We start from the raw sequence: 23518 nt of genomic DNA, 5'->3' as shown, positions 1-23518 counted from the left end.
TTTTGTCTGTCAATTTTACTCCTAACATTGCTCTCTCCATGGCTCTTTGTGTCTTTATTATTTTATCCATGTTTGCCTTGGTCAAGGTCCATGTTTGGCATGCGTATGTGAGAATTGGGAGTATGCACTGGTCAAACACTCTTGTTTTTAAGTATTGTTGTATTTTTTTATTCTTTAGGACCCATTTTAATTTTCCAAATCCTGCCCAGGCTAATCTGACCCTTCTTTTTACCTCCGCTGTTTGGTTTTCCTTATTTATTTTTATAATTTTATAATTTTATTATAAACATTATAGTGTTTATTTAATTCAAATTATTATTTTTTCGATTTTTGCCCTGTGAGGCCCCCTTTGGGACCGAGGCTCTTAGGCAACTGCCTACTTTGAATATTGGTTAATCCGGCACTGTCATGGGTTGAGGATTTCGTCGTTTGGGCAAAAAAGAGTTAAAGCGTAGTACCTAAAATTTTACCGATCATTCGACTGGAAGTGGCTGATAAAATATCGATGTGTGTGCAATACTGTATTTAATCACGTGTGCTAATACTTCCCGGTCATGCCGGCGATGCAGTAGCTGTGAAAGGCTGATCATCGACATTTTACCGGCAACGATCAGCGGTAACCGTCAATGTGCAATGTACCGTTCTCACATGTGGTTCATTATTGGAATTTGGACGGTCGTTATAAAATCGACCGTCCAAAAACAGTGTTTGTGTGTAATTACGCCTACTAGTGGAGTCTCTCCTTTATCTTTGATAACAATATTTTTGAGAGTAAAATTTAAGATGGATATTTGGTGACTTTCTAGGATAGATTTATCTAAGTTTCACTACCGTTTAGATTCACCTCGAAAATTAGTGAAATTCTGAAAAATTGGAGAAATTTCCAGAGAAGTAGCTATTGAACTGTTTCATCAGATATGTGACAGCATCGACTGGGAAATCACGAATTGATAACTGGGGAATAAACAACCAATAAGGAAACAATATGAAAACAGAGGCAAACTTTAACGTAACTTAGAAAGAAAAAGTCATGGATTTTATACATAGAAACCTATACAGGTTTTACAGAAGAAGTTATACTTCTATTATATGATTTTAACGAAATTAATATACCTTAAACAGTTTATTTAGATATATTTTATTTAAATATTCAACTAATTTTAATACTTAATACTTTCCAAAAATTTTTAATAGAACAATACCAAAAATAAAAAAAAATTAAGAATAAAACACACAAACACATTGAAAAATGCCACAAATGATTTCTGAACAATAATTTTTGGCAAAAATTTTAACTAAATACGTATTTTCTGAAAAAAAAATATAATAAATATACTTACAATCATAAAATCTATAAAAAAAAAATAAGAATTTGCATTGGGAATCCAACCCGCGTATATTAGGGCGGTTAGATTTAAAATCCAAGCATCTAGATTTTATCCACTTCGACACACGCGTTATGTGGGAAGATAGACAAATTGAACGTTTTGGACTTTTCACAATTCTGAATTAATTGAAATTAGTTTGATTTTTGTGGAATTAAAATATTAAAATACAACAAAACATACACTAAGAAAACAATATATTAGATGAATATTAGTAGAAATTTTGTTGGTAATCAAATTATGTAAATCAAGGCATTACCTACTAGGTACGTATATTTTAAATTTTTCAAATAGGTAGGTACCTATGTAATTTTTTATTACAATACTGAAACATTTACAATTACGTACCTGATGCTTTTAAAAACTATTTAAAAAGTCACTACAATCATAAACTTGCTTTTCTCTGTGTCCTCACAACAATAAAGACTAATATACGCAACATTTGTTTACCCATAACCGACATATTGAACAAATATTGACAGGTCATTGTAATTACCCAATCAGAGCACGTATAACGTTTCAGCTGCGCCCAGGACCAAGACATTTGATGAATTCGCGCACATATACATTTACTTCCAAGCGCGCCTAATAAATAGTGTGACCAACTCCAATTCAGTCGAATTCGGGACAAGGCTGAAAAAAATACTTGAAATCCGGGACGTTTCAGTAAAAAACGGGCCATTTTCCAAAAACAGAAAAAAACATTTATCAGCCATCATTACATCGTTGCATGCGGCATTCCTCGGACAGCTGATTCATGTGTACACCTATACCTACATGAATTGATATTGATTTTGAATCGTGTTTTCAGAAGACGATATTTAAAATACAGAAACGAAAAAAGTCCACAGTTTGAGTTTTCGTAAGAACTATAATTCCACGATATAAAATGGATGCGTTTTGAATGTGGTTTTAGTTTAGTAGGTATCACATTTTAGAAATTGTCAACTTTTTTTCGTTCCACCAATTTCTTAGAGGAATAATGCATTCAAAATTTCAAAATAGAATTTTACTAAAACGTCGAAAATTCGGATGACCCGGAAGCCTTGTTCGGGACGCCGGGACACGATTTCGTAATTCGGGCCATGTCCCGGATTTTTCGGGCTAGTTGGTCACACTACTAAAGAAGTATAACTTCAAAAATATCTATTTTGTAACCAACATATTATTAAAAAACTTATTATTGCAATAAGCAAACTCGACTGTAAAATATTTTTAACATTATTTGTATGTGACATTGATTTGATCTTATCCATATATTTGTTTTAGATAGCTAAACAAAATGGATGCTGAAGAATTTAGGAAGGAAGGTAAGATTTTATATATTCTAAGATTGTCTAAGATATGTGTATTTAAATTTGTACATTTTTCATTTTTCACGTAGGTATTCGAAGGGTAACATCTTCTTTTACATTTCAGGTGTTTTCTTTTCAACATCTGCATTTTTGTGTTGATTTCAATGTCGTATATGCTTCGATCTTTTATTTTATTTTTTTTTTGTGACGTATATGCTTTGATTTCGATATACGTCAGGCCGAACGCCGAAGATCTGTATAGGGATTACGAACACTCGATGCGAATCGTATTTGCCATGCTTTATCACAAAGCGCTATGGTAAAACATGGCGGATACGATTCGTATCGAGTGTTCGTAATCCCACCTCTGACTTGGTAGGTGAATATGGACTAGGAAAGAGTAATAAACGAAGCGATATATTTTACCAGTTCTGTCAAGAATGGGATATTATGTAGTAACAAATACCTGGTTTAACTACAAGGGAGAAGGCTTTATACGTAGGAAGAACCAGAAGGTAATCCTCATCACATAATCAGAAATCTGATAGAATAAAGTGCAGAAAATATTGCAAAAAGAGGGAACAAGAGAAGAAGAGATCCTCGAAAAATAATACAAAGCAAAAAACCCAGAAGTGAAGAAGGCACCTAGAAAATATAAAAGGAATTACATAAACGAAATGCTCAATTCAGGAGAGAAAGCAGCAACGATCTATGAACACAATACACGATTATACGAATCCTAACAGGCATTCGTGTAAGAAATATAAGAGAAATCGAAGATAAACAAGGAAAACTAATTAAATTTATTTGTTTTTACTTTCCTTTTTTCGTGTCCCTTTTTTCTTGCGTGTTGCCTTTGTCGATTCACCTCCGTCTGCATATGATTCTAGTTCTTTGAGATATCTTCTTTTATTTTTTCCAATTTCTGTCTTTCTTTGTTCCATTTCCATGGTAAATACCTATTTTTTTTTTCAAATATTGACACCCTATTCCTAATTCTATTTGCTACACATATGGTAACCGATATTATAATCAATTTTATTTTATTTTTTTTTTATTTAGCTAATGCCTCGACAACTAATGGCCATTGGCATGGTAGGTACGGTGAATTTTTGCAGTTAGGTATCTAGTGTCATGTGTAGTGTGTGTGTTGAGTAAGTGTCTTGTTACTTTGCAAAGTCGACGTCTTTGTCTTTGCAAAGGGACGCTAATTGTATCCGAACGTTTGCGGTCCCTCCGGTGAGTACCGATCCCACAAGGACAGAAACTATCTTCATCTATTAATTTATAATAAAGGAAAAATTCCTGACCCTGGTGAGATTAGAACTCACGAACCATTCGGACTTTTCGATCCAAAGGTAGGCGTTCTTACCACTGAACCACAGAGGAGTTGATAAATTTTATTATTTATTGTTTAATTTAAGAAATAAATTCAACTTTTTTTCGAAAACATGCAAATGAACTTAATTCAGCGAAAACAAACGAGACTTACTGTATTGACTTGCATAGGAATTTACAATCTAATAAATGACATTCGACACAGTCAATTTCTTTTATTACCCAATAAAGTCTTGCATGCGGCTGATATTGAAAGATACATACTGGTTAAAGTGACATTTATGTTTTGCGTCTAAGTTAAGAAATCGTTATAGAATAGAAAATTTAACCTACATTTACTAATATTGACTTTGAATTGAATCTGGGCGAATCACATACTTTAAAAAGATTTTCTTTAAACACATACGAACATACAGAGAAAAACAAAACAGGATATTTTAAATTGTGTTCCTTACGACGCCGGATGATAACAAAGAACAAAGAACATACAGAGTATTCAGTATTCCATCTTCAGCATTTAAAATAGGTATCTTTAAATGTAAGAGGTTTCTCCAGAAAACTCAAACATAAATCACCTTTGTTTTTAAAGAAGAAAACAAATTTTGATTGTAAATTATTAGAAGAATGGTTATAACCTATTAAACTGAAGGAAGAGTTAATTCGTTTATCATTTTAATCTCTACATCTTATCATACTTTTAATTAACTACATAGTGCAGGTGATTTAAGGTTTTTATCTCCGATTTCGTTGAACCTCCATTGATGTTCATGAAAATTGGTGAGTAGTTAGAGAATACCTCAAGAAACTTTTATCTTAAGCTTATTACAAAGTCATTTGTATTTAAGTGGTGTAGTTAAGTTTGTACCTTTAATTATTATACCTGTTAAGTATTTTCGATGGGAAATAAGCCACAATTTTACCAAAAAAATGAATTTAACGTTTCGACGCCCAAGTCGGGTGTCGTTGTCAAAATACAAAATAATACTAAATAAACAAAAATGTTGTTGCTTAGTAAAAAATTCTTCTAATAATTTATTTAATCTGACTCATTTATATCGGCAATTCAGGCATGTATTATTACATTTTAAAGTTAAATATATATATTTTAAATTATAAATAATATTAATAATACATAGATATTATATAAGTAATACTAAAATATAAAATATGTACTAACTCTATGTGTTAATAACTTACTTATCGTGGTATTTTCTTTCTATTGACTTCCTCTTTTAGTATGGGTAACCACATCCTACTGCATTCTACCGAGGAATTTGCGACACAATTGTTTTCATTTAGCATAATTAGAGCCGCTTCTTTGATTTTTCTCTTTTTACTGTCTGTTCCTTTAGGACTATACTTGAATCTCTGCACTGAACTCTATGTTCATTATCCCATTATTAAAATAGCATATAAACATTAAAGTCAGAATTTGGTATTAGTTTTGAGAGTAAACTAAATGTAAGCCCAAATACTTACGATGTCGGGATAGTATCACGAGGTTTTTTCCTGGTTTTCCCTCGTGATTTACTATGGAATCTCTAGCCCGAGAATTTTACTGCCATCGTTGCATTTTGTTGTCTTTAAAGACAGATCACATGCTATGATTTTTTGTGGCGGATATTCTTGAGTTGGGGTTGATTTCATGTAATCGAATGAACTATGTTTTAGTAAAGTCGTCCTAGGAACGCAACTCATCAATATTGGCAATATCATTTTAAAGTCTTCTACTTTAAAATGTATAATACATGCCTGAATTGCCGATATAAATGAGTCAGATTAAATAAATTATTAGAAGAATTTTTTACTAAGCAACAACATTTTTGTTTTTTTTTGCTAAAATTGTGGCTTATTTCCCATCGAAAATACTTAATTATAAAAATGCCACAAGGAAATAGCTTCAGAACAACATTATGCCTGTTATTCAGTATGTTTATTGTCCTTTTCATGAGCATTTTTCAGTGTGTAACAAATGATAGGAAAAAGGGTAAGTCCGTGATAATACACATTTATGACATTTATTCTAACATGACATTTTAGTTAAATCTGACAGTTGTCACATTTTATTTTCAATTTGGATAACAACAAATCAAATGTGTTTCTTGCATTTATAAAGTGGTATTTTCTTTGATTTGTATAGTCTTATAAATTATACAGATTATATTTGTAATATTATTATCTAATTAAAAAAAATTATTTTTTATTATGGCGCCATCTATCGACAACTAGAATAACTAGAATAAATGTTGTAAATCTCTGTAATCACGGACGTGCCTTTTTTTCTGTCACATAAAATTTAATGCGTTAGAAAGAAATCGAAAAACTGAAACTGAAAGATGATCATGAGAAAAAGAATACCTCTTGACACCACTCAAATACAAATGACTTTGTAATAGGATTAAGGTGCGGTTTACTGTAATAATTTGTTTGCAACTATACCTGCTTCAGTGGTAAATTTTTTGAGTTAATAGACATTTATATTTTCTTGAGGTTTATGAGCTTAAACAGCTCATTTGTATTACAACCAAATATTTTTTTTAATTTTTCAAACTTGTAGTCCTTCATAGGTTCGGATACTTCGAAATAAACTGATCTGTGGCCCAAATAAATGAGGAGTATGGTACGCCACATTTGTTTTATGAGTAGCAATCTTCCGTTCACAAATCATTGCTTCCATATTCGACAAATAAATAAAAATGTTATATTTTTGATAATACATATATTTTCGTCTGCCTTTTTTATTTATAGGTAAAATACTAATAGATTACATCGTAAACTATTTGGAAAACATACGAGAAAGGCGTGTTTTTCCTGACAAGAAACCTGGCTTCATCGGCGAACAAATACCCGACTCAGCTCCTATAGACGGTGAAAACTGGGCTAATATTTTTAAGGACGTTGAAAAAATCGTGATGCCTGGGGTAACTCACTGGCAGAGCCCCCACATGCATGCCTACTTCCCGGCACTAAACAGTTACCCTTCAATGTTAGGAGAGATGATCACAAATGCAATAAATTGTTTAGGATTCACTTGGGTAAGTCATAATACATAATACGAGATCCCACTGCAGAATCACTACGTTTATAAGTTAGTTAATTAAAATCACATTTTTATACAGGGTGTCCCAAAAGTAGTGGGACTGTCGAATATTTCGCGAAATGTAAATCGGAGCGCAAAACTGAAAAATACGTGTTCAATAATTTTAAAAAATCTATCGACTGATATCAAACAGAACCGCCCCACTCCACCCCTGGAGGTGGGGTGGGGGGTAACTTTAAAATCTTAAATGGAAACCCCCAGCTAATATTGCAGATTTGGATTCCTTACTTAAAAGTAAGCAACTTTTATTCGAGACATTTTTTAGAGTTGTGGATAGATGGCGCTATAATCAGAAAAAACTATTTATCGTGATACCATAGGTAAATTATAGAAACGGTCTAATATCTCGAGAAATGTATTTCCAAATGAAAAAACAAAAAAAATAAATTGAAAAATATTTTTCAAAAACCTGTCGAATAACACCTAAATAACCATTTTTATTGCAGATTTGGATTTCTCATGAAAAAATAAGTAACATTTATTAGAAACATTTTTTAGAATTCAACAATTTAGATCAACAATCCTAAAAAATGTTTCAAATAAATGTTAGTTATTCTTTCACGAGGAATTCAAAACTGCAATCAAAAGTGGGGGTTCCTATTTTTTAAGATATTAGAGTTACCCCCACTTCACCTCCAGGGTGTAGAGTGAGGGGTCGTGTTAAGTGTCATTTGATAGATTTTGAAAATTATTGAACACGTATTTTTCAGTTTTTCGATCCTATTTTCATTTCGCAAAATATTCGACCGTTCCGCTACTTTTGGGATACCCTATATAAATTTAAGAATAGGAGAATATATATATTGATAACAGGTTGTCAGTAGAACAGTGGCCGCAAATAATTTTAGGTAAATTAATAGTAATTCATTTTTGAAACAAAATTTCGTTTATGACGTAGGTGCATGTTTTTTATATCAAATTAAAGCTATTTTTTCTAATACGATTATACAGTACGTAAATCGTTCAGCTGGACATAGGGAATATACATTGAGAGAATTGTGGCAACTCCGCTAACCCGTGTTCGTTGAAGCTTCTGTTCGAGTACGGGTTTTTGGTGCACTAGAGCTGTTAGAACGAATATAATGATTGAGTTTTGAAGCAAGGCTATCCATAAATAAATCAAGAACAAAGTTTATGTTTAATGATTTAATAATTTTCTTTAATTTTTAAATATTTTTTATTTAAAAACTACATAATTTCAAAACTTAAGTTTTCCCATTCTTTTAGGCCAAAAATATTTAGCTACTACATTGTCATATTTTGACGTTTATTTGTGTCAGTCAAAATGAGTTATCAATTTTGAGGTTAATGCCCCTTAATGCTAACAACCATATTGTCATCGAGAGAGCTCAGTTGCCACAATTATCTCAATATAATACAATGTATGTATTTATGTATCTAAATATATACAATGTGTGTTCTCTATGTCCAGCTGAACGATCTACGTACTGATATAACATTGCCTTGACAAAATAGCAAATTAGGGTTGCCAGCTGTTAAAAATCCCGAGGTATCAGAGATAAAGTGAAAGAAAGCTAGCCAGCAACGCTAATGGTTTGACAAGATGACTGCTTTAACAACTCGCATTCGCCAGCAGACATTGTTTACCTTTGAATAGGTATTACTTACTATCTCCAGAGCCAGATTAAATAGAATCCAGGAGAGGGTCTCCCTGGTGCAGCCCGTTATTTGTTTTAGATATATCAGACAGTTCCGTCTGGATTCGTACTTTACATCTACTTTACATTTTTAACTTTTTCAAGGATTAGTTTTATTAAACATACCAATTGATTTGGTACTCCTTGATCTTTCATTGCTCTGAATATTTCTCTTTTGTCTCCATAGTCGTAGGCTTTCTTGTAACATAGTAGTAAGTATCTATGACCAAGGGAAATATATAAAAACGCGTACATGGAAGCAGGGAAAGAGATATTAGGGTGCAAGGAGAAAGCTGATCAACCATGGATATCGCTGGACACTAAAACAAAAATCAAGGAAAGAAGAGCAATCAAAACTGAATTGATCAAAACAACAAACCCGATAAAACTAAAAGAAATGCAGGAAAAATACAAAGAAAAAAATAAAGAAGTTAAAAAACAAGCCAGAACAGATAAAAGGCTGTATATGGAACAAATGGCAGAAAAAGCAGAGGAAGCAGCGATAATACATGACACAATGACACTTTACTCAATAACCAAAGAAATTAAAGGGGGCAAGAGCCAGCAAAGAACGAAACTAATGGGGAAAGGAGGAGAAACACTCACAACTCAAAAAGAAATTGCCCAAAGATGGACACAATTCTTCGCAGAACTCTATGAAGAAGGAATTGAATCACAAATAGAGATGGAAGAAACAGAGAGAAACGAAACATTAATCATAAGAAACGACGAATTTACGAAGGACGAAATAAGGTATGCTATAAACCTTTTAAAAAACGACAAAGCGGCTGGTGTTGATGGAATTCCCGCAGAAATGATAAAATCACACTTAAACTTTTCAGTGGATATGTACTACTTACTATTTAAGAAAATTTGGATCGAGGAAAAGATACCAAAAGATTGGGGTGAAGGAGTTATAATAATGCTACCAAAGAAAGGAAATCTCACACTATGCGAAAACTGGAGACCAATCACTCTTCTCACTGTAGCTACCAAAATAATGGCCAGAATAATATTGGAGAGAATTAAAGATCCCATAAATGAAAAATTAAGAATTAACCAAATAGGATTCAGACCGAACAGTTCCTGTATTGACCATATAAACACCCTAAGAATCATCCTGGAACAATTAGCGGAAATGAATCAGGAAGTTTATATCAACTTTGTAGACTTCTAAAAAGCGTTTGATTCAATAAATCGTAATATGATGTGGAGGATATTAAAACTCTTTGGAATACCAGACAAATATATAAGAGTAATAAGGCTTTTCTACGACGAATGTTTTGCCAGAGTTGAACATGAAGGGGAACTATCCCAACAAATAAGCATCAAAAAAGGAGTAAGACAGGGCTATGCCTTGTCACCGAAATTGTTTATAATAGTCATAGAATCGATAATGAAACAAACTGAAGATAAAAAAGCAGGTATACAATGGTCACCATTTACAAAACTAGAGGATCTAGAGTTCGCTGACGACATATGTCTCATAACATCAAACAGACAACACATGCAAAGCAAAATCACCAGATTGAACAACATAGCAAAAACAACCGGCTTAAAAATAAATCCCAAAAAAACCAAAATACTATCAAATGGGGAAACGAACGGGAACAATATATATTTGGAAGGGAAACAAATAGAAGAAGTAAAAGATTTCTGTTATTTGGGCAGTCTGCTAAACACAACAGGAGGCACAGAAAGGTACATAACACAAAGAATAAGCTTCGCACAAAACGCTTTCAACTCTTTGCGCAAGATATGGGCCTCGACAAACATCAGCAGAAGAACAAAGCTACGATTATTTGAAACTAATGTAAAGTCTGTCCTGTTATATGGAGCAGAAACATGGAAACACCATAAAAAATTCTTTCAGAAAATACAATCCTTCATTAACAGGTGCCTACGTATTATACTGAGAATATTTTGGCCAAACAAAATTACTAATGACGAATTGTGGAGAAAAACAAATGAAGAAAGGATAGAACATACAATAAAAAAACGGAAATGGAAGTGGATAGGACACACCTTACGAAAACCAGCAACAAATATTGCTAGACAAGCTCTACAGTACAATGCTCAAGGCAAAAGAAGAATGGGTAGACCATCTTATACGTGGAAAAGAACAATAGAGAAAGAACTCAAAGAAAATAATTTAACATGGAACGATGCAAAAAAGATAGCAAAAAACAGAAGAGAATGGAGAAAACTAGTAAACAAAATTGGACGGAACTCAACAGATGATGCGTGGGACTAGCAACCTCACCATCATTCCTCATGCTACTTGAAACACCGCAAGGTGCCCTTTGCTCCACTTGGAGATGTATGATTATGATGGATGATCTATGACCAAGAAACATGACAGATATGTAAGAATGTATCGGACACATATTGAAAAACGGCACTAAATACAGATTACTGAAGGTAATCCTTCAAGGCAAAGTATTTGGAAAGCGAGGAATTGGGAGAAGAAGAATATCATGGTTAAAGAACCTGAGGAAATGGTTCTCCACAACAACAACTAATCTATTTAAAGCATCAGTTAATAAAATAAATATAGCCAGAATCATCACCAATATTCGAAACGAATAGGCGCCAAAAGAAGAAGATCTATGACCAAGAACTGCTCAAAAGTTTCGAGTGAAAAATCCTAATCGTAATATATGGATGTATAAAAAAAAAGGTTTGCGTCGCGGGCCTTACAACTTTGAGTTGTATAGAAGTTTTGGAGAACCTGACCTTGTAAAATGCATTAAGGTACCAAGCGTTAAATGGATAGTGCATGTAATTAGGCGAGAGGAAGATGCTAATCAGAAAAAATTTTGATCCAAGAGGGCCAATAGGACAACGAGCAAAAGGAAGACCGAGACTTAGATACCAAGACAACTTAAATAATGATTGGAATGGATGATCTATTGGAATTAGAGCATGGAGAAGATTTGTCACAGACAGGGGTGATTATAGGATTATTCTGAAGAAGGCTTTGGCTTATAAAGAGCTGTGACGCTAATGATAATGGTATCTATGCCATATTACAGTGTTTCGTTCTGCATGTGGTGCCAGATGCTGGCAGAATATTTTCTGTGGTTAGACTCTTCAAAGATATCTCCTTTTTGTGTAAGGTGCGAAGTATTCCAACATTTTATTCACTGGGGAAGGATTTCTGACTTATAAGCTGCTGTAGAGCCATTATGGTATCACTGCCACCTTCTTTACATAGTTCTACTAGAAGATTATCAATTCCAGGTGATTTAATTATTGATAGTTTTTAACTGAGTGTTTAACTTCAAGAATCTTTGGTGTTTCCTCCTCCTTCTCATCTGTTCCGTTTACATCATCTCTCTCATCTTCCATGTTTTCTTTTCCTCCTTTATATCAAATACCTGATTAAAGTATTTCAGCCATCGATTTAGTACATCTTTTCTTCCTTGTTGTTAATAGGTATTCATTCAGAGTTCTGCATTGCAATGTATTTTTCTTGAATTCTTATCTATTGATGTTAACTTCCTTATATAATGTTATCTTGAATTCTTTCTCCCTGTTAAGGTTTTATGTATACTTAAGTTTCTTATTTATGTAAGTGGTTACGTTTCATTCTTTTGTGTATTCTCTGCTCTTCTCTCCCCTTTATCTTGTAACTCTCTGCGGCTGTTCTAGTTAGCTGGGAAAACATTTTTTTTGTGAAATGTCTTTTTTCTTATAATTACATTCTTGAATTAACCGTCAAACCAATTAATTTTACGGGCACGCACAAATTTCTGTTCCAATTTCATCTTTTGCTGCTACTTCAATATCTTCCTTTATTCTGATTTAGTAGAAGTACATATCTTTCTGACCTTTTTCGTTTATATTTTGATTCCTTAGCCTGTTTGTAATATTTTCCAATTACAGTTCTTTAACTATTACGTCTCCTAGCTTTTGCACATTAGATTTCTTTCTAGTCATTTTATTTTCTTTGCTGCTGTATGAAATTGTAGCCATGAATGATAGTCTTGTGATATATTCGTGTGTTCAAAATAGATGCTAGCTACTGTAATCACTAGTGTTGCTGCTAAGTTTATTAGCGATAATCCATTATCACTACTGACGTTGTGTAGGCTACACCTTACTACAATGGGGATAAAAACTCGATTTCGTTCTATTTTTGCATTCTGTCACCGAGCACTATCTGAATGTCATTTCTGGGACATCTTCTATAGGCTTGTTCTAGGTCTTCGAATATTAAAGAGTCATTATAGATCTTGCATTGTTTGTTAACCTTTTAATTCAATATATTGATCTCTAAAATCTTAAAAGATAAGTACGATATATAATTTTTTGTAGGCCTCCAGTCCAGCATGCACAGAACTGGAAATGATGGTGATGAACTGGTTAGCGAAAATGATTGGGTTACCCGACGATTTCCTGCATAAAAAAGGGGGAACGGGAGGAGGAGTCATACAGGTAAATTTATTTTTATTTAAGTACATTATATCAAGAAACTCTGCCAATAAACGGAAAAACTATATATATTTTTTAACTGATATTATAGTCTCCCCATGATCATACATACATTAATAGGCATTAATGTTCAATATCTAGTAGATGAGATGCTGAGAAAAGTTGCTACTTTAAATGAACAAGACAAGATAAAAATACATAAAGCTACTCTCTATGGATGTAATAAATTAGAAAATGAAGTCAGATAAGATAGTTGAGATTAAATTTTGTATGGGACATCAAATTTGATCCTGAACATTACAGAAGAGGCTTTAGAAATTATTAGGAATATGTAGCAGTAAAACAAATATAAAAAAACTAAGAAAATAGCAAAAACTGTGAAAGTGCAGGCTCTTAAAGAAAAAGCTTTCAAACTCAAATTACATCCAATGTCAAAATTGGAAGAACTCAAACATAAAAATAATCTTTTAGTTTTAAATTCCTAAAAAAATTAGAAGAGAAAAATCAAACACGATGTTGTATGAGATAATTATATGACACCGAATTTATTTTAACCTGAAATTTTAGTCTGTGTTAGGACTTTTTTCCTCTCGATATTGAAAGCAAGACAATATTGAGAAAATTTTCGGTAAATGCAATCAGAGTTGAATCAAATATCCTTGTTAGTGAATATAATTTATAATTATCCTTTTTATTAGACAACAGCTAGTGAAAGCACGCTCATCAGCCTCCTAGCAGGTCGATACGTCGCCTTGAAGCTCTATATGGACCTCTATCCAGACGCCAGTAAACACGAAATCCATGGAAAACTGGTAGCTTACTGCTCTGATCAAGCACATTCCAGTATCGAAAAGGCAGCCTTGATAGGTCTTGTAACATTACGATATATCGAATCAGACGAAAACTACTCGATGAGGGGGCAGGATCTTCAAAATGCTATAAAGGAAGATAGGGACAATGGTCTTATTCCGTTTTGGGTAAGTTGAATGTTTTTTACCAAAACTGTTTTATTAATTATGCAAATATAATAATATCCAGAATGATATCCAGAAAAATACCAAATTGCAAAAAATCAATTTTTCTTTAAACTCCAATTTTTCCAAAATTAGGCATTTTAAATAGCTCAAACTCGTTGAGTATATTGATAATATAAATATAAAAGGAACTGCAGAAAGGCGAAGACCAATTTTGAATTAGGAAGGTAGTTAGGGGGTTGTTTTCACTGATTTTTTCGTAGAGAAAAGCAGGTACCTACATTTTTTTGTAAGTCGCTTAATTTTCATGCTAGAAACTTTTTATTATTTTTTTTGAAAGGTCTAATTGTATACTTGAAAAAATATTATTTAAGTTTTCTTCGAAAAATGCAAATTTTTATCCATTATTTGGCTTTGAATATTTCAAATTGTGCATTTGACAAAAAAAGCTAACCTTTAACATGCCGTATCTCGGTTTGTATTGGTCTTAAAGATATTATAGGAAAAGAATTTGGTTTGTGTTACTAAAAGATACAATTTCTATATCTACAATTTTTTCATTAAATGCATATTTTTCGAGGTATTCTCAAAAAACCCTATAAAAAAGTCGATTTTTTCGTCGAAAAACTGTTGTTTTCAAGCGCGAATAACTCGAAGAATATTAGTTTTACAAAGAAAATGTAAAAAACATTTTTTTCTTAGAATCACCATTTACATCGAATTACATGGTTAAAATTTAATAAAAAATTCCCACCCCCGAGATGGGGTGGCAACCACCCCCAAGGTTTTAGCGTATGATAGCGGCATGATATAGAAAATGATCCTTGGACTATTCCCTACCTTCTGCGAAAATTTCAAGTAAATCCATGCTGGACGAAAAAATTGCGAGCCAAAATGCTTCATTTCCTCAATCGACTATTGGGGCCGACCGACCGGCTCTGTCCCGTCATACAGCTGACCGACTATAATTACTTTTATTTATATTTAATTTAGAATGTGTGTACTGATTTTCAGCCTTAGTAAATGGAAATAATTACCTTCGTAGGAAAACAACTTTGATACCCTCTCAGTAACCCCTGTTCTACGTTTCGCTTAACCGACCGCAGTATGTTTCTCTACACACTCACAGTAATCAACTGTGAAAAATCTAGCTTTAGTAAATTCAAATAGATTTTTCAGCGCTGCCTCTTGGTCTATAACTTCTGTGGTTTCTGTGTAGAAGCGGCTTAATTTTGCGATATTAGTTTCTGTGAGTAAAAAAGAGACCTAGTGTAAAAAGTAATTCGTGAATAATTTCAAGCATGGAAAAAGAAAGAGTGGAAGAACTATATATACAAATTCAAATACAAATACCAACAAGATGGTCTGATGAAGATAAACGAAAACAATTTATTAATTAAATGAAATGAAGTGTGTGTCGATTTATCCTTTCTCCGTTAGAGGTCATTCTAACCATACTCCAGATATAAGATTTAGTATATATTTACCTACCAGTCGGTTAGTTTTGGTTGAATCCAGTCTTCTTGCAAAGCCTCTTTGATAACGGGTAGACCTAGAAACAGGTGTCAGAGGATGGCAAGAAGGCTGGAATTAAATCAAAACGGAACCGTGTATTTTTATTTTGTTAATTTATTAATTATCGATCTCTGTTCTTTGGGCTATAAGAAATATGCAAAATATATCTACCAGAAAAGCTTTTTGAAGCTTACATGTATTTCAGACTATTTCACTAGACTGTTTTTAACTGAAAAAACGTCATAGCAACGCATCGTTTCCTACTGACAAAACTCCTTAGCGACGTGATTTCTCAGCGACAAAATTATGACAGATCCGTCACGGAAGTGTCGTAATAACAAATAAATAAAGATTATATTTCGTTGATATGGTGCATTAATTGTCTCGTGAAATAGTCTTGTCGAATATCATTCGAGAGAAAATTATTTACCGGCAAAATTTTCTCCTGGTTTCATTCAAGTTCGTTGCCTTTTGGTAATTTTCGCTTATGAAATTTTGACAAAATCGCGCAAAATTTAATTTGCGAAAATTGCCAGGCAACAAACTTTCATACCAGTCGAAAATATTGCCGGCAAAATTTTCTCTCTTGTTATATTATACAAGAATAAAAAACCGCTAAACGCCGTAAAAATGAGTGGCGCATAAAATATTCCAGCTACAAAAGATCTGATATGAATGTTACGTGGCGCGAAAATGGATTTTTATTTGATGCAAAACAAAATTTTAGTTTTATTTTAAAATATTTTTCAATAATATTTGCTAAATTTGAAGTAAACGCGCCACAAAAGAGTAACTTTGATACAGTTTGAATTTTGAAACTCTTTTATGGCGCGTTTACTTCAAATTTAGCAAATATTATGGAAACATATTTTAAAATAAAACTAAAATTTTGTTTTGCATCAAATGAAAATCCATTTTCGCGCCACGTAACATTCATATCAGATCTTTTGTAGCTGGAATATTTTATGCGCCACTCATTTTTACGGCGTTTAGCGGTTTTTTTATTCTTGTATCAGGAGTTTTTCAAAGGTATTTATAAATTAAATGTATGAAGTTGAATGCAATGTTCCTCTATTACACGTCAAGCTTTATAAATTGTCACCTTTGTTGCATTATCTCCCAAATGATCTAGTGTCCATCGAATATACACTAGATTTTTTTTTATTCGAAATAGATTGAAAAAAAAATATTGAGATGGCCGGTAAATGAAGTCGGATTGCCCGTTGCCAGATTAAATTTAGCGTCGTAACCACTACAACTACATAAACCATTTGGGAAATAATCGTTAATTGGATTATACTTTGTATCTTAATAACTTCTAAACGGCTTAACCGATTTTGATCAGTAAACATGAGTTTGAAACGTATTAACCAGTAGTATCTGATGGATCTAAGGTCAAGTATGATAACTGAAGCTATTACAGGAATTATTGAGCTTTCGAAACCTTTTTTTCCGACAAGAAATAGATTTTATCATATTTATGAAGCCTATAACCTAAAAATTCGAATTTTCCCGGATATGAGGTATACATCGTTAGATTCGTCTTGAGTCCTTCTACAAACGCTAAGTTATTGGCGCAATTCGTACGTTGAAATGTTGAGTAATTGTCGAAAAACCAAAATTTTCAAAGTTTAGTTTTTCAGTTTTTCGGCTATACTGAGCCGTGTATATGTCTGATCCTGACGGCTTAAACACCATTTTAAAGCTTAAGTCAACACTATTGATTTGATTTATTTGCGGTTCTCCTGCCTCTTCGTGATCCGAATATATATACCCCCAAAAAATATGCCGTTTTGTACCTACCAAGTCCTATAGCTGGCTTATGGGTGGTCAAAAGTAACAAACTACACCGGTTCTAAATCGGCCCTGACCCCCTCTTTAAACACAGAGAAAAATATCAAATCGGTTTAACTTTCAAACACACATACATACATATCCACAAATATTTTCCCTTTTTTAAATAAAAATTGAGTCACATTTCTAAGCTCTATAATTTTTGAATGGTATAACCGATTTTCAAAATTAGACATGCGCTGGAAAGGTAATGATCAGTTCTATTAGAAGCCGCAAAGGTTGGACAAATTTTTAAACTTTTTTGGAGTTTTGGTGACGAGAACGAAAAAGAGACCCTAAATAGAAAGGGCCGTAAAATCTACACCCTTGGACCAAAATCGATGGTTGACATATAAATGGGTGAGTCTTTTCTGAACTTTAAGATGGGAGTTGGCCCAATTTTCAATTCAGTCAGATTTAGAAAATCGAAAATTTTGTGTATATATAGTGTCGCGTGTAGGGTGGTGTGGGTGTGCGCCACTGGCGAGAACTGCCGTTCTCTGGTAATGTTCAAAATTAGACATGCGTTGGAAAGGTAATGATCAGTACTGTTAGAAGCCGCAAAAGTCGGACTTAAATTTTCGAAGTTTTTGGGAGTTTTGGGGACCAGAACGAAAAATAGACCCTAAATAGGAAGGGCCGTAAAATCGACACCCTTAGACCAAAATGGATGGTTGACATATGAATGGGTGAGTCTTTTTCTGAACTTAAAGACGGGAGTTGGCAAAATTTTCAATTCAGTCATATTTAGCAAATTGAAAATTTCGTATATATAATAGTGTCGCGTGTAGGGGGTGTATTTCTGCGCCACTGGCGAGAACTGCCGTTATCTGGTAATCTTTCCGATATAAAACTAACAGCTTCGATAACTAATGAATCGAAAACTATTAATTTTATCAAAAAAATGTATAATGAACATTTTTTGCTTATAATTAATATTTTTACAAGCATTTGCGGTCAAAATATAAAAAAAATTTCCACCCTCGAGATGATATGGCAACCACCCCATGGTAAAAGCGTCTTTCGGCATCATATAGATTTTGATCCTTGGACTATCCACTACTTATTGTCAAATTTTTAAGCAAATCGATCCATTCTGTAAAAATTGCGAAGTGAAAAATTTCAGTTCCTGGACTAATTATACTTTTGGAGCTCTATAACTTCTGAACAACTTACCTGATGTTGAAATCTAAACATGAATTTGAAACGTATTGACAAGTAGTATCTGATGCATTCAAGATCGAGTATGATAACTGAACGTATTACAGGAATTATTGAGCTTGAAAAACCGTTTTTTCCCATAAGAAATAGATTTGATCATACTCATGAAGCCTATAACTTAAAAATTTGAATTTTCCCAGATATAAGGTATACACCGTTAGACGCGTCCTGAGTCCTTCTATAATCGCTCAGTTATTGGCGAAATTCGTAGGTTTAAATTTTGAGTAATTGTCGAAAAACCAAAATTTTCAAAGTTTAATTTTTCAGTTTTTTGGCTATCGTGAGCACTGCGTATGTCTCAGCTTGATCGCTTAAGTGCCATTTGAAAGCTTAACTCAACCCTATTGATTTGGTGTATTTGCGGTTTTCCTGTATTTCCTTGAACCTAAGATATATACGCCCAAAAAATATGCTATTTTGTATTTACCTAGTCCTCTAGCTAACTTACGGGTAGTCAGAAGTCAAAAATTAGACCGGTTCTGAATCGGCCCTCACACCCTCTTGAAACACAGAAAAAAAATTCAGATCGGTTTAACTTTTCCACACACATACATACATATCCACAAACATTTTCCATTTTTTAAATAAAAATTGAGTCATATTTCTGAGATCGATAACTTTTGAATGGTATAACCGATTTTCAAAATTAAACATGCGTTGGAAAGGTAATGATCTATGCTATCAGAAGCCGCAAAGGTCGGGCTTAAATTTTTGAAATTTTTGGGAGTTTTGGGGACGAGAACGAAAAACAGGCTTTAAATGGGAAGGACCGTAAAATCCACACCCTTGGACCAAAATGAAGAAGTAACATATAGATGGACGAGTCTTTTCCTAAACTTTAAGATGGGATTTGGCCCAATTTTCAATTCAGTCAGGTTTAGAAAATCGAAAATTTCGTGTATATATAGTGTCGCTTGTAGGGGTGTTGCGCGCCACTGGTGAGAACTGCCGTTCTCTGTGGATACGACAATACGTGCGTTAAGTCAAAACTTACCAGTATTTATTTCAAATTAGTAAACAATATCATATAGCAACAGCAATTACCAATCAATAGTATGTTTATACATTATAGAAACTCAAATCTGTATTAAGACGGAAATAAGTATTTTTTTCCCTTTTAAAATGTGATCAATAAGATAGCTAATCTTAGTTAAATATGTGTAGAATGTTAGTTTCGAGATGTAGAAAACTTTCTTTACAGTTTTACAAGAAGTGTTGTCCTTTAAACTCCTCAAATAAAATCTGTATCAACCGATTCAAATAAGAAACAAACAAAAATAAATACCAGATGGCGAAAGACTGCTAAAATTAATTGCGTCTACTGGGATTTTCCGGAAGCTTGATGATTACTTCAAGAAGATTGTTCCAATTAGGTATTTGTGGAAATATCGTAGTTGATACATAACCATAATCCTTTTTCGAGACGTTGGCGTTGGCTTGACTCTCATGGTTTATCGCGATATTTTTCTCAATAATAACGGGAAGGGTTGTTTAAATAGATGAAGTGCTATTTTGTAGGAGTCTATTTTTGTGTTAAATTGATTTAAAATATTAGCTTGGTATTTTGATTTTTTATGATAATTTAAATTTCGCTAGTTTCCTGTTAGCACGGGATCCGAATCTGTCTCGACCTTCACCCATCAATTTACCGGACGAAACAGTTTTTTTATTAAATTTCTTACATAGACAAATACCTTACGGGGGCGTGAGGTTTAAAATCAACATTTCAAGCAGAGTTGTGAATTTTCTTTGAAAGTATGATAGAATTATTTTATTTTTAAATTAAATATACCTATTCAGTACAATCCAAAGGATACTAAAAAACAATCCAAGGAAAAATATTGAAAAATAAGCCAACGGTGGTAAATTTTTACGGACACCTCAAAAAAATGGATTTTGCGGTGGACCTCAGAACTTGTCATTGGAACTTGTCATGTCATAGGCCTGAATCCCGCATACAAAAAAAAGTTTATTAATAGCAAGCTGAAAATGTGTTAATAGCTTAACGGTGTCTAGTTGGACAAACTTTGATGTACGGGAACACTGGAACAATTAAAAACACTGGAAGCTTTAATTGTGAAACAGGTTACAGGTTTCGAACGTCAGACTACGAAAACGTCCCATGTATTTTGTCGGACAGAACTTCCAATTGAATTGTTACACTTTCATTAAACTTTCATGCAAAACTCAGACTGCTATTTACCACCGATATAATTCCCGTTATTTGACATGTTCTACGTGTCGGACTTATTAAAATGACCAACATATCTGTCGGACAAACTTTTTATATATTAAAATTTTGCTATTGAATAAACTTAAAAAGAACCTGCTAGTTTTCACAATCATAAACTTGTCAGGATGACACGTTCGACAATTAAAATTACGTTCCACAATTAAAACTTCCCATGTTTCAGTGTTCCCATATATCAAAGTTTGGCCGACTAGACACCGTTAAGCTATTACGAGTAAACAATAGCGATCAACAGGTAGCAACAAAATATAACTTCGGGAGATAGTATCATAAACTTTGGCAACAGTGGTAATCTTTGACATTATCTAAGATTAATATTTTGACAATATTATAGTCGCGCTAAATGGAAGTAATAGAAAACGATTTTATTATTAATAAATAGATATTTATAAAAATAAACCAAAGTGGGTGAAAATTTTATGTTAAGATAGTATTTAGAAAGGTATGTGCATGAAATATCTAATAATAAAACAGTACTAAATAATTATTTTTTGTTGTGAAGCGAAACAAATTTCGATTTTCGCATAATTTTGGCACGGTTTTTAATGGGCTTTTTCTTGGAAGGTTTCACTTTATTTTTCGTTTGATTTACTTTTTCCATTTTGTTAAAATATTGATAATATTTTTAGAATAAAAAATCCTCCTAAAACTTTATATACTCGCATTAGAGCGTAAAATATACTTACCTACCTACATATAACTAAAACTCACAATTAACAACAATCTATTCTTTCAAAGAGGCCAACAACTTATACAACAACAAATATATAACAAATTAACTATCAATAAACACTACTTTCCTATGAAACAACAATATCGAATTCTTAAATTAACACACTACTGCACTGAACAGATATCGATAAAGATGACAGAACAGATTAGAGAAAATCTGACGCAGGTTTGTCAAAATGAGAGTGATAACTTCTCTATGTTGCCTAATTAGTTATTTAGTTATAATATCTTCGATTTCTTGTTAGAAATAAAAAATTTTAGTAGTTCCAAGATTACACAAAATCTAGGCATGGGATAAAAAAGTTTATTTGAAGAAAGTTTTTTTTTTCTTCTTAATGGCGGTACAGGTTCCTTTTTTCAATATTTTATTTAGTTATAGAATAATTTCCACGTACTAACATATTTCTGAAATTGGGCTATGCACCACCATTCTTTATTATATTACGAATATGTGTGCCAAATACCTCGACAAAATATTTAAAATTAGAGCCGCAATCTTGGAACGCGTTTGTTGCTACCTGTTGATCGCTACTGTAGCCTCTTAACAAATTTTCAGCTTGCTATTAATAAACTTTTTTTGGTACGCGGGATCCAGGCTTATCAAATAAAAAAATCAAAAAGGTTTTATTCGCTTGTGTTTCTCGAGATAACGTTGTAGGTTTTTTAGCTTTCGATTTTTGACATTTTGGTATCACTCAGAAGTCAAAACAACGAAATTTTTTGCACAAAGGGTGAAAACCAATATATTTATTTATTATTGTTAAGCAAAAAATAAGCATACAACAAAAAATATCTCGCGAGCGTTACCTCACGAAATTTCTACGGAAATATATGCAAAATTTCAGGTCAGTAGTCAATGTCAAGTAGTTTTTAGTTACAATGTCCACCGCCTTTGAAAAAAGCAGATTTGAGAAAAACGCGTTTAAAATTTTAGCAACTTTTATTTTCAATTTCTTTTTATTTTCAAATCAAATATTGGTAAACAAATGGGTGAAACGTGCTAAACATAATTAACTAACATTTTTAATGAATGGCAATCAGTAGCGATCAACAGGTAGCAACAAACGCGTTCCAAGATTGCGGCTCTATTTTTGAATATTTTGTCGAGATATTTGGCACACATATTCGTAATATAATAAAGAATGGCAATACAGAGCCCAATTTCAGAAATATGTGAGTATGTGGAAATTACTCTAAAACTAAATAAAATATTGAAAAAAGGAGCCTGTACCGCCATTAAGAAAGACAAAAAAATACAGTTTCTTCAAATAAACTTTTTTATCCCGTGCCTAGATTTTGTGTCACATTGGAACTACTAAAAATCGATTTTTTTATAACAAGAAATCGAACGTCACTGACTTGGCAGCATTTCGCGCCTATGTGTATAAAAATTATTGTTTTTGATAGTGGAAACGTCACTGTCAGTGTCGAATTACCGACGCACTGTTGCCTCACGTTTGGAAGTTCGCAGAACTTTCGCAATCTTGGACCGCGTTTGTTGCTACCTGTTGATCGCTACTGGTGCTCTTAAGGGGAGTGTGGTTTGAAAATTTTGAAATTTTCGATTTTTTTGTTATTTTAAATGAAAGTGCATAACTTTATGTATACCCTGTATGTCAACAGAACAGAAGTTGCTCGCACTGGAAATGGAGTTCTGGCGAAGATAGGCCTGCATCTCTAGAGTCTCACACATAACGAGTGAACGAGTACGAGACATTATGAATAGGAAAAAACAACTTTGTTGGTATGGTTATGTACAAAAAATGGAGGAACATCTCC

General features: G+C 33.0%; 1 protein-coding gene across 1 annotated transcript in view; it reads left to right on the top strand.

Annotated features, from left to right (window-relative positions):
* The first annotated feature begins 2659 nt into the window (after positions 1 to 2659).
* The window catches only part of LOC114333516 (histidine decarboxylase), an 84122-nt gene continuing 63263 nt past the window's right edge, over positions 2660 to 23518 (top strand). The window contains exons 1-4 of the mRNA XM_050643804.1: positions 2660 to 2695; positions 6767 to 7053; positions 13097 to 13216; positions 13912 to 14190. Coding sequence (XP_050499761.1) covers positions 2668 to 2695; positions 6767 to 7053; positions 13097 to 13216; positions 13912 to 14190 — 714 coding nt within the window. The 5' untranslated portion in view covers positions 2660 to 2667. The remainder of the gene's footprint in view (positions 2696 to 6766; positions 7054 to 13096; positions 13217 to 13911; positions 14191 to 23518) is intronic.

The sequence above is a fragment of the Diabrotica virgifera genome, chromosome 2 (genome assembly GCF_917563875.1).
Source record: "Diabrotica virgifera virgifera chromosome 2, PGI_DIABVI_V3a".
Taxonomy (NCBI): Eukaryota; Metazoa; Arthropoda; class Insecta; order Coleoptera; family Chrysomelidae; genus Diabrotica; species Diabrotica virgifera.
Note: the sequence above shows the minus strand (reverse complement) of the source record. Positions and strands in the feature narration are given on the sequence as shown.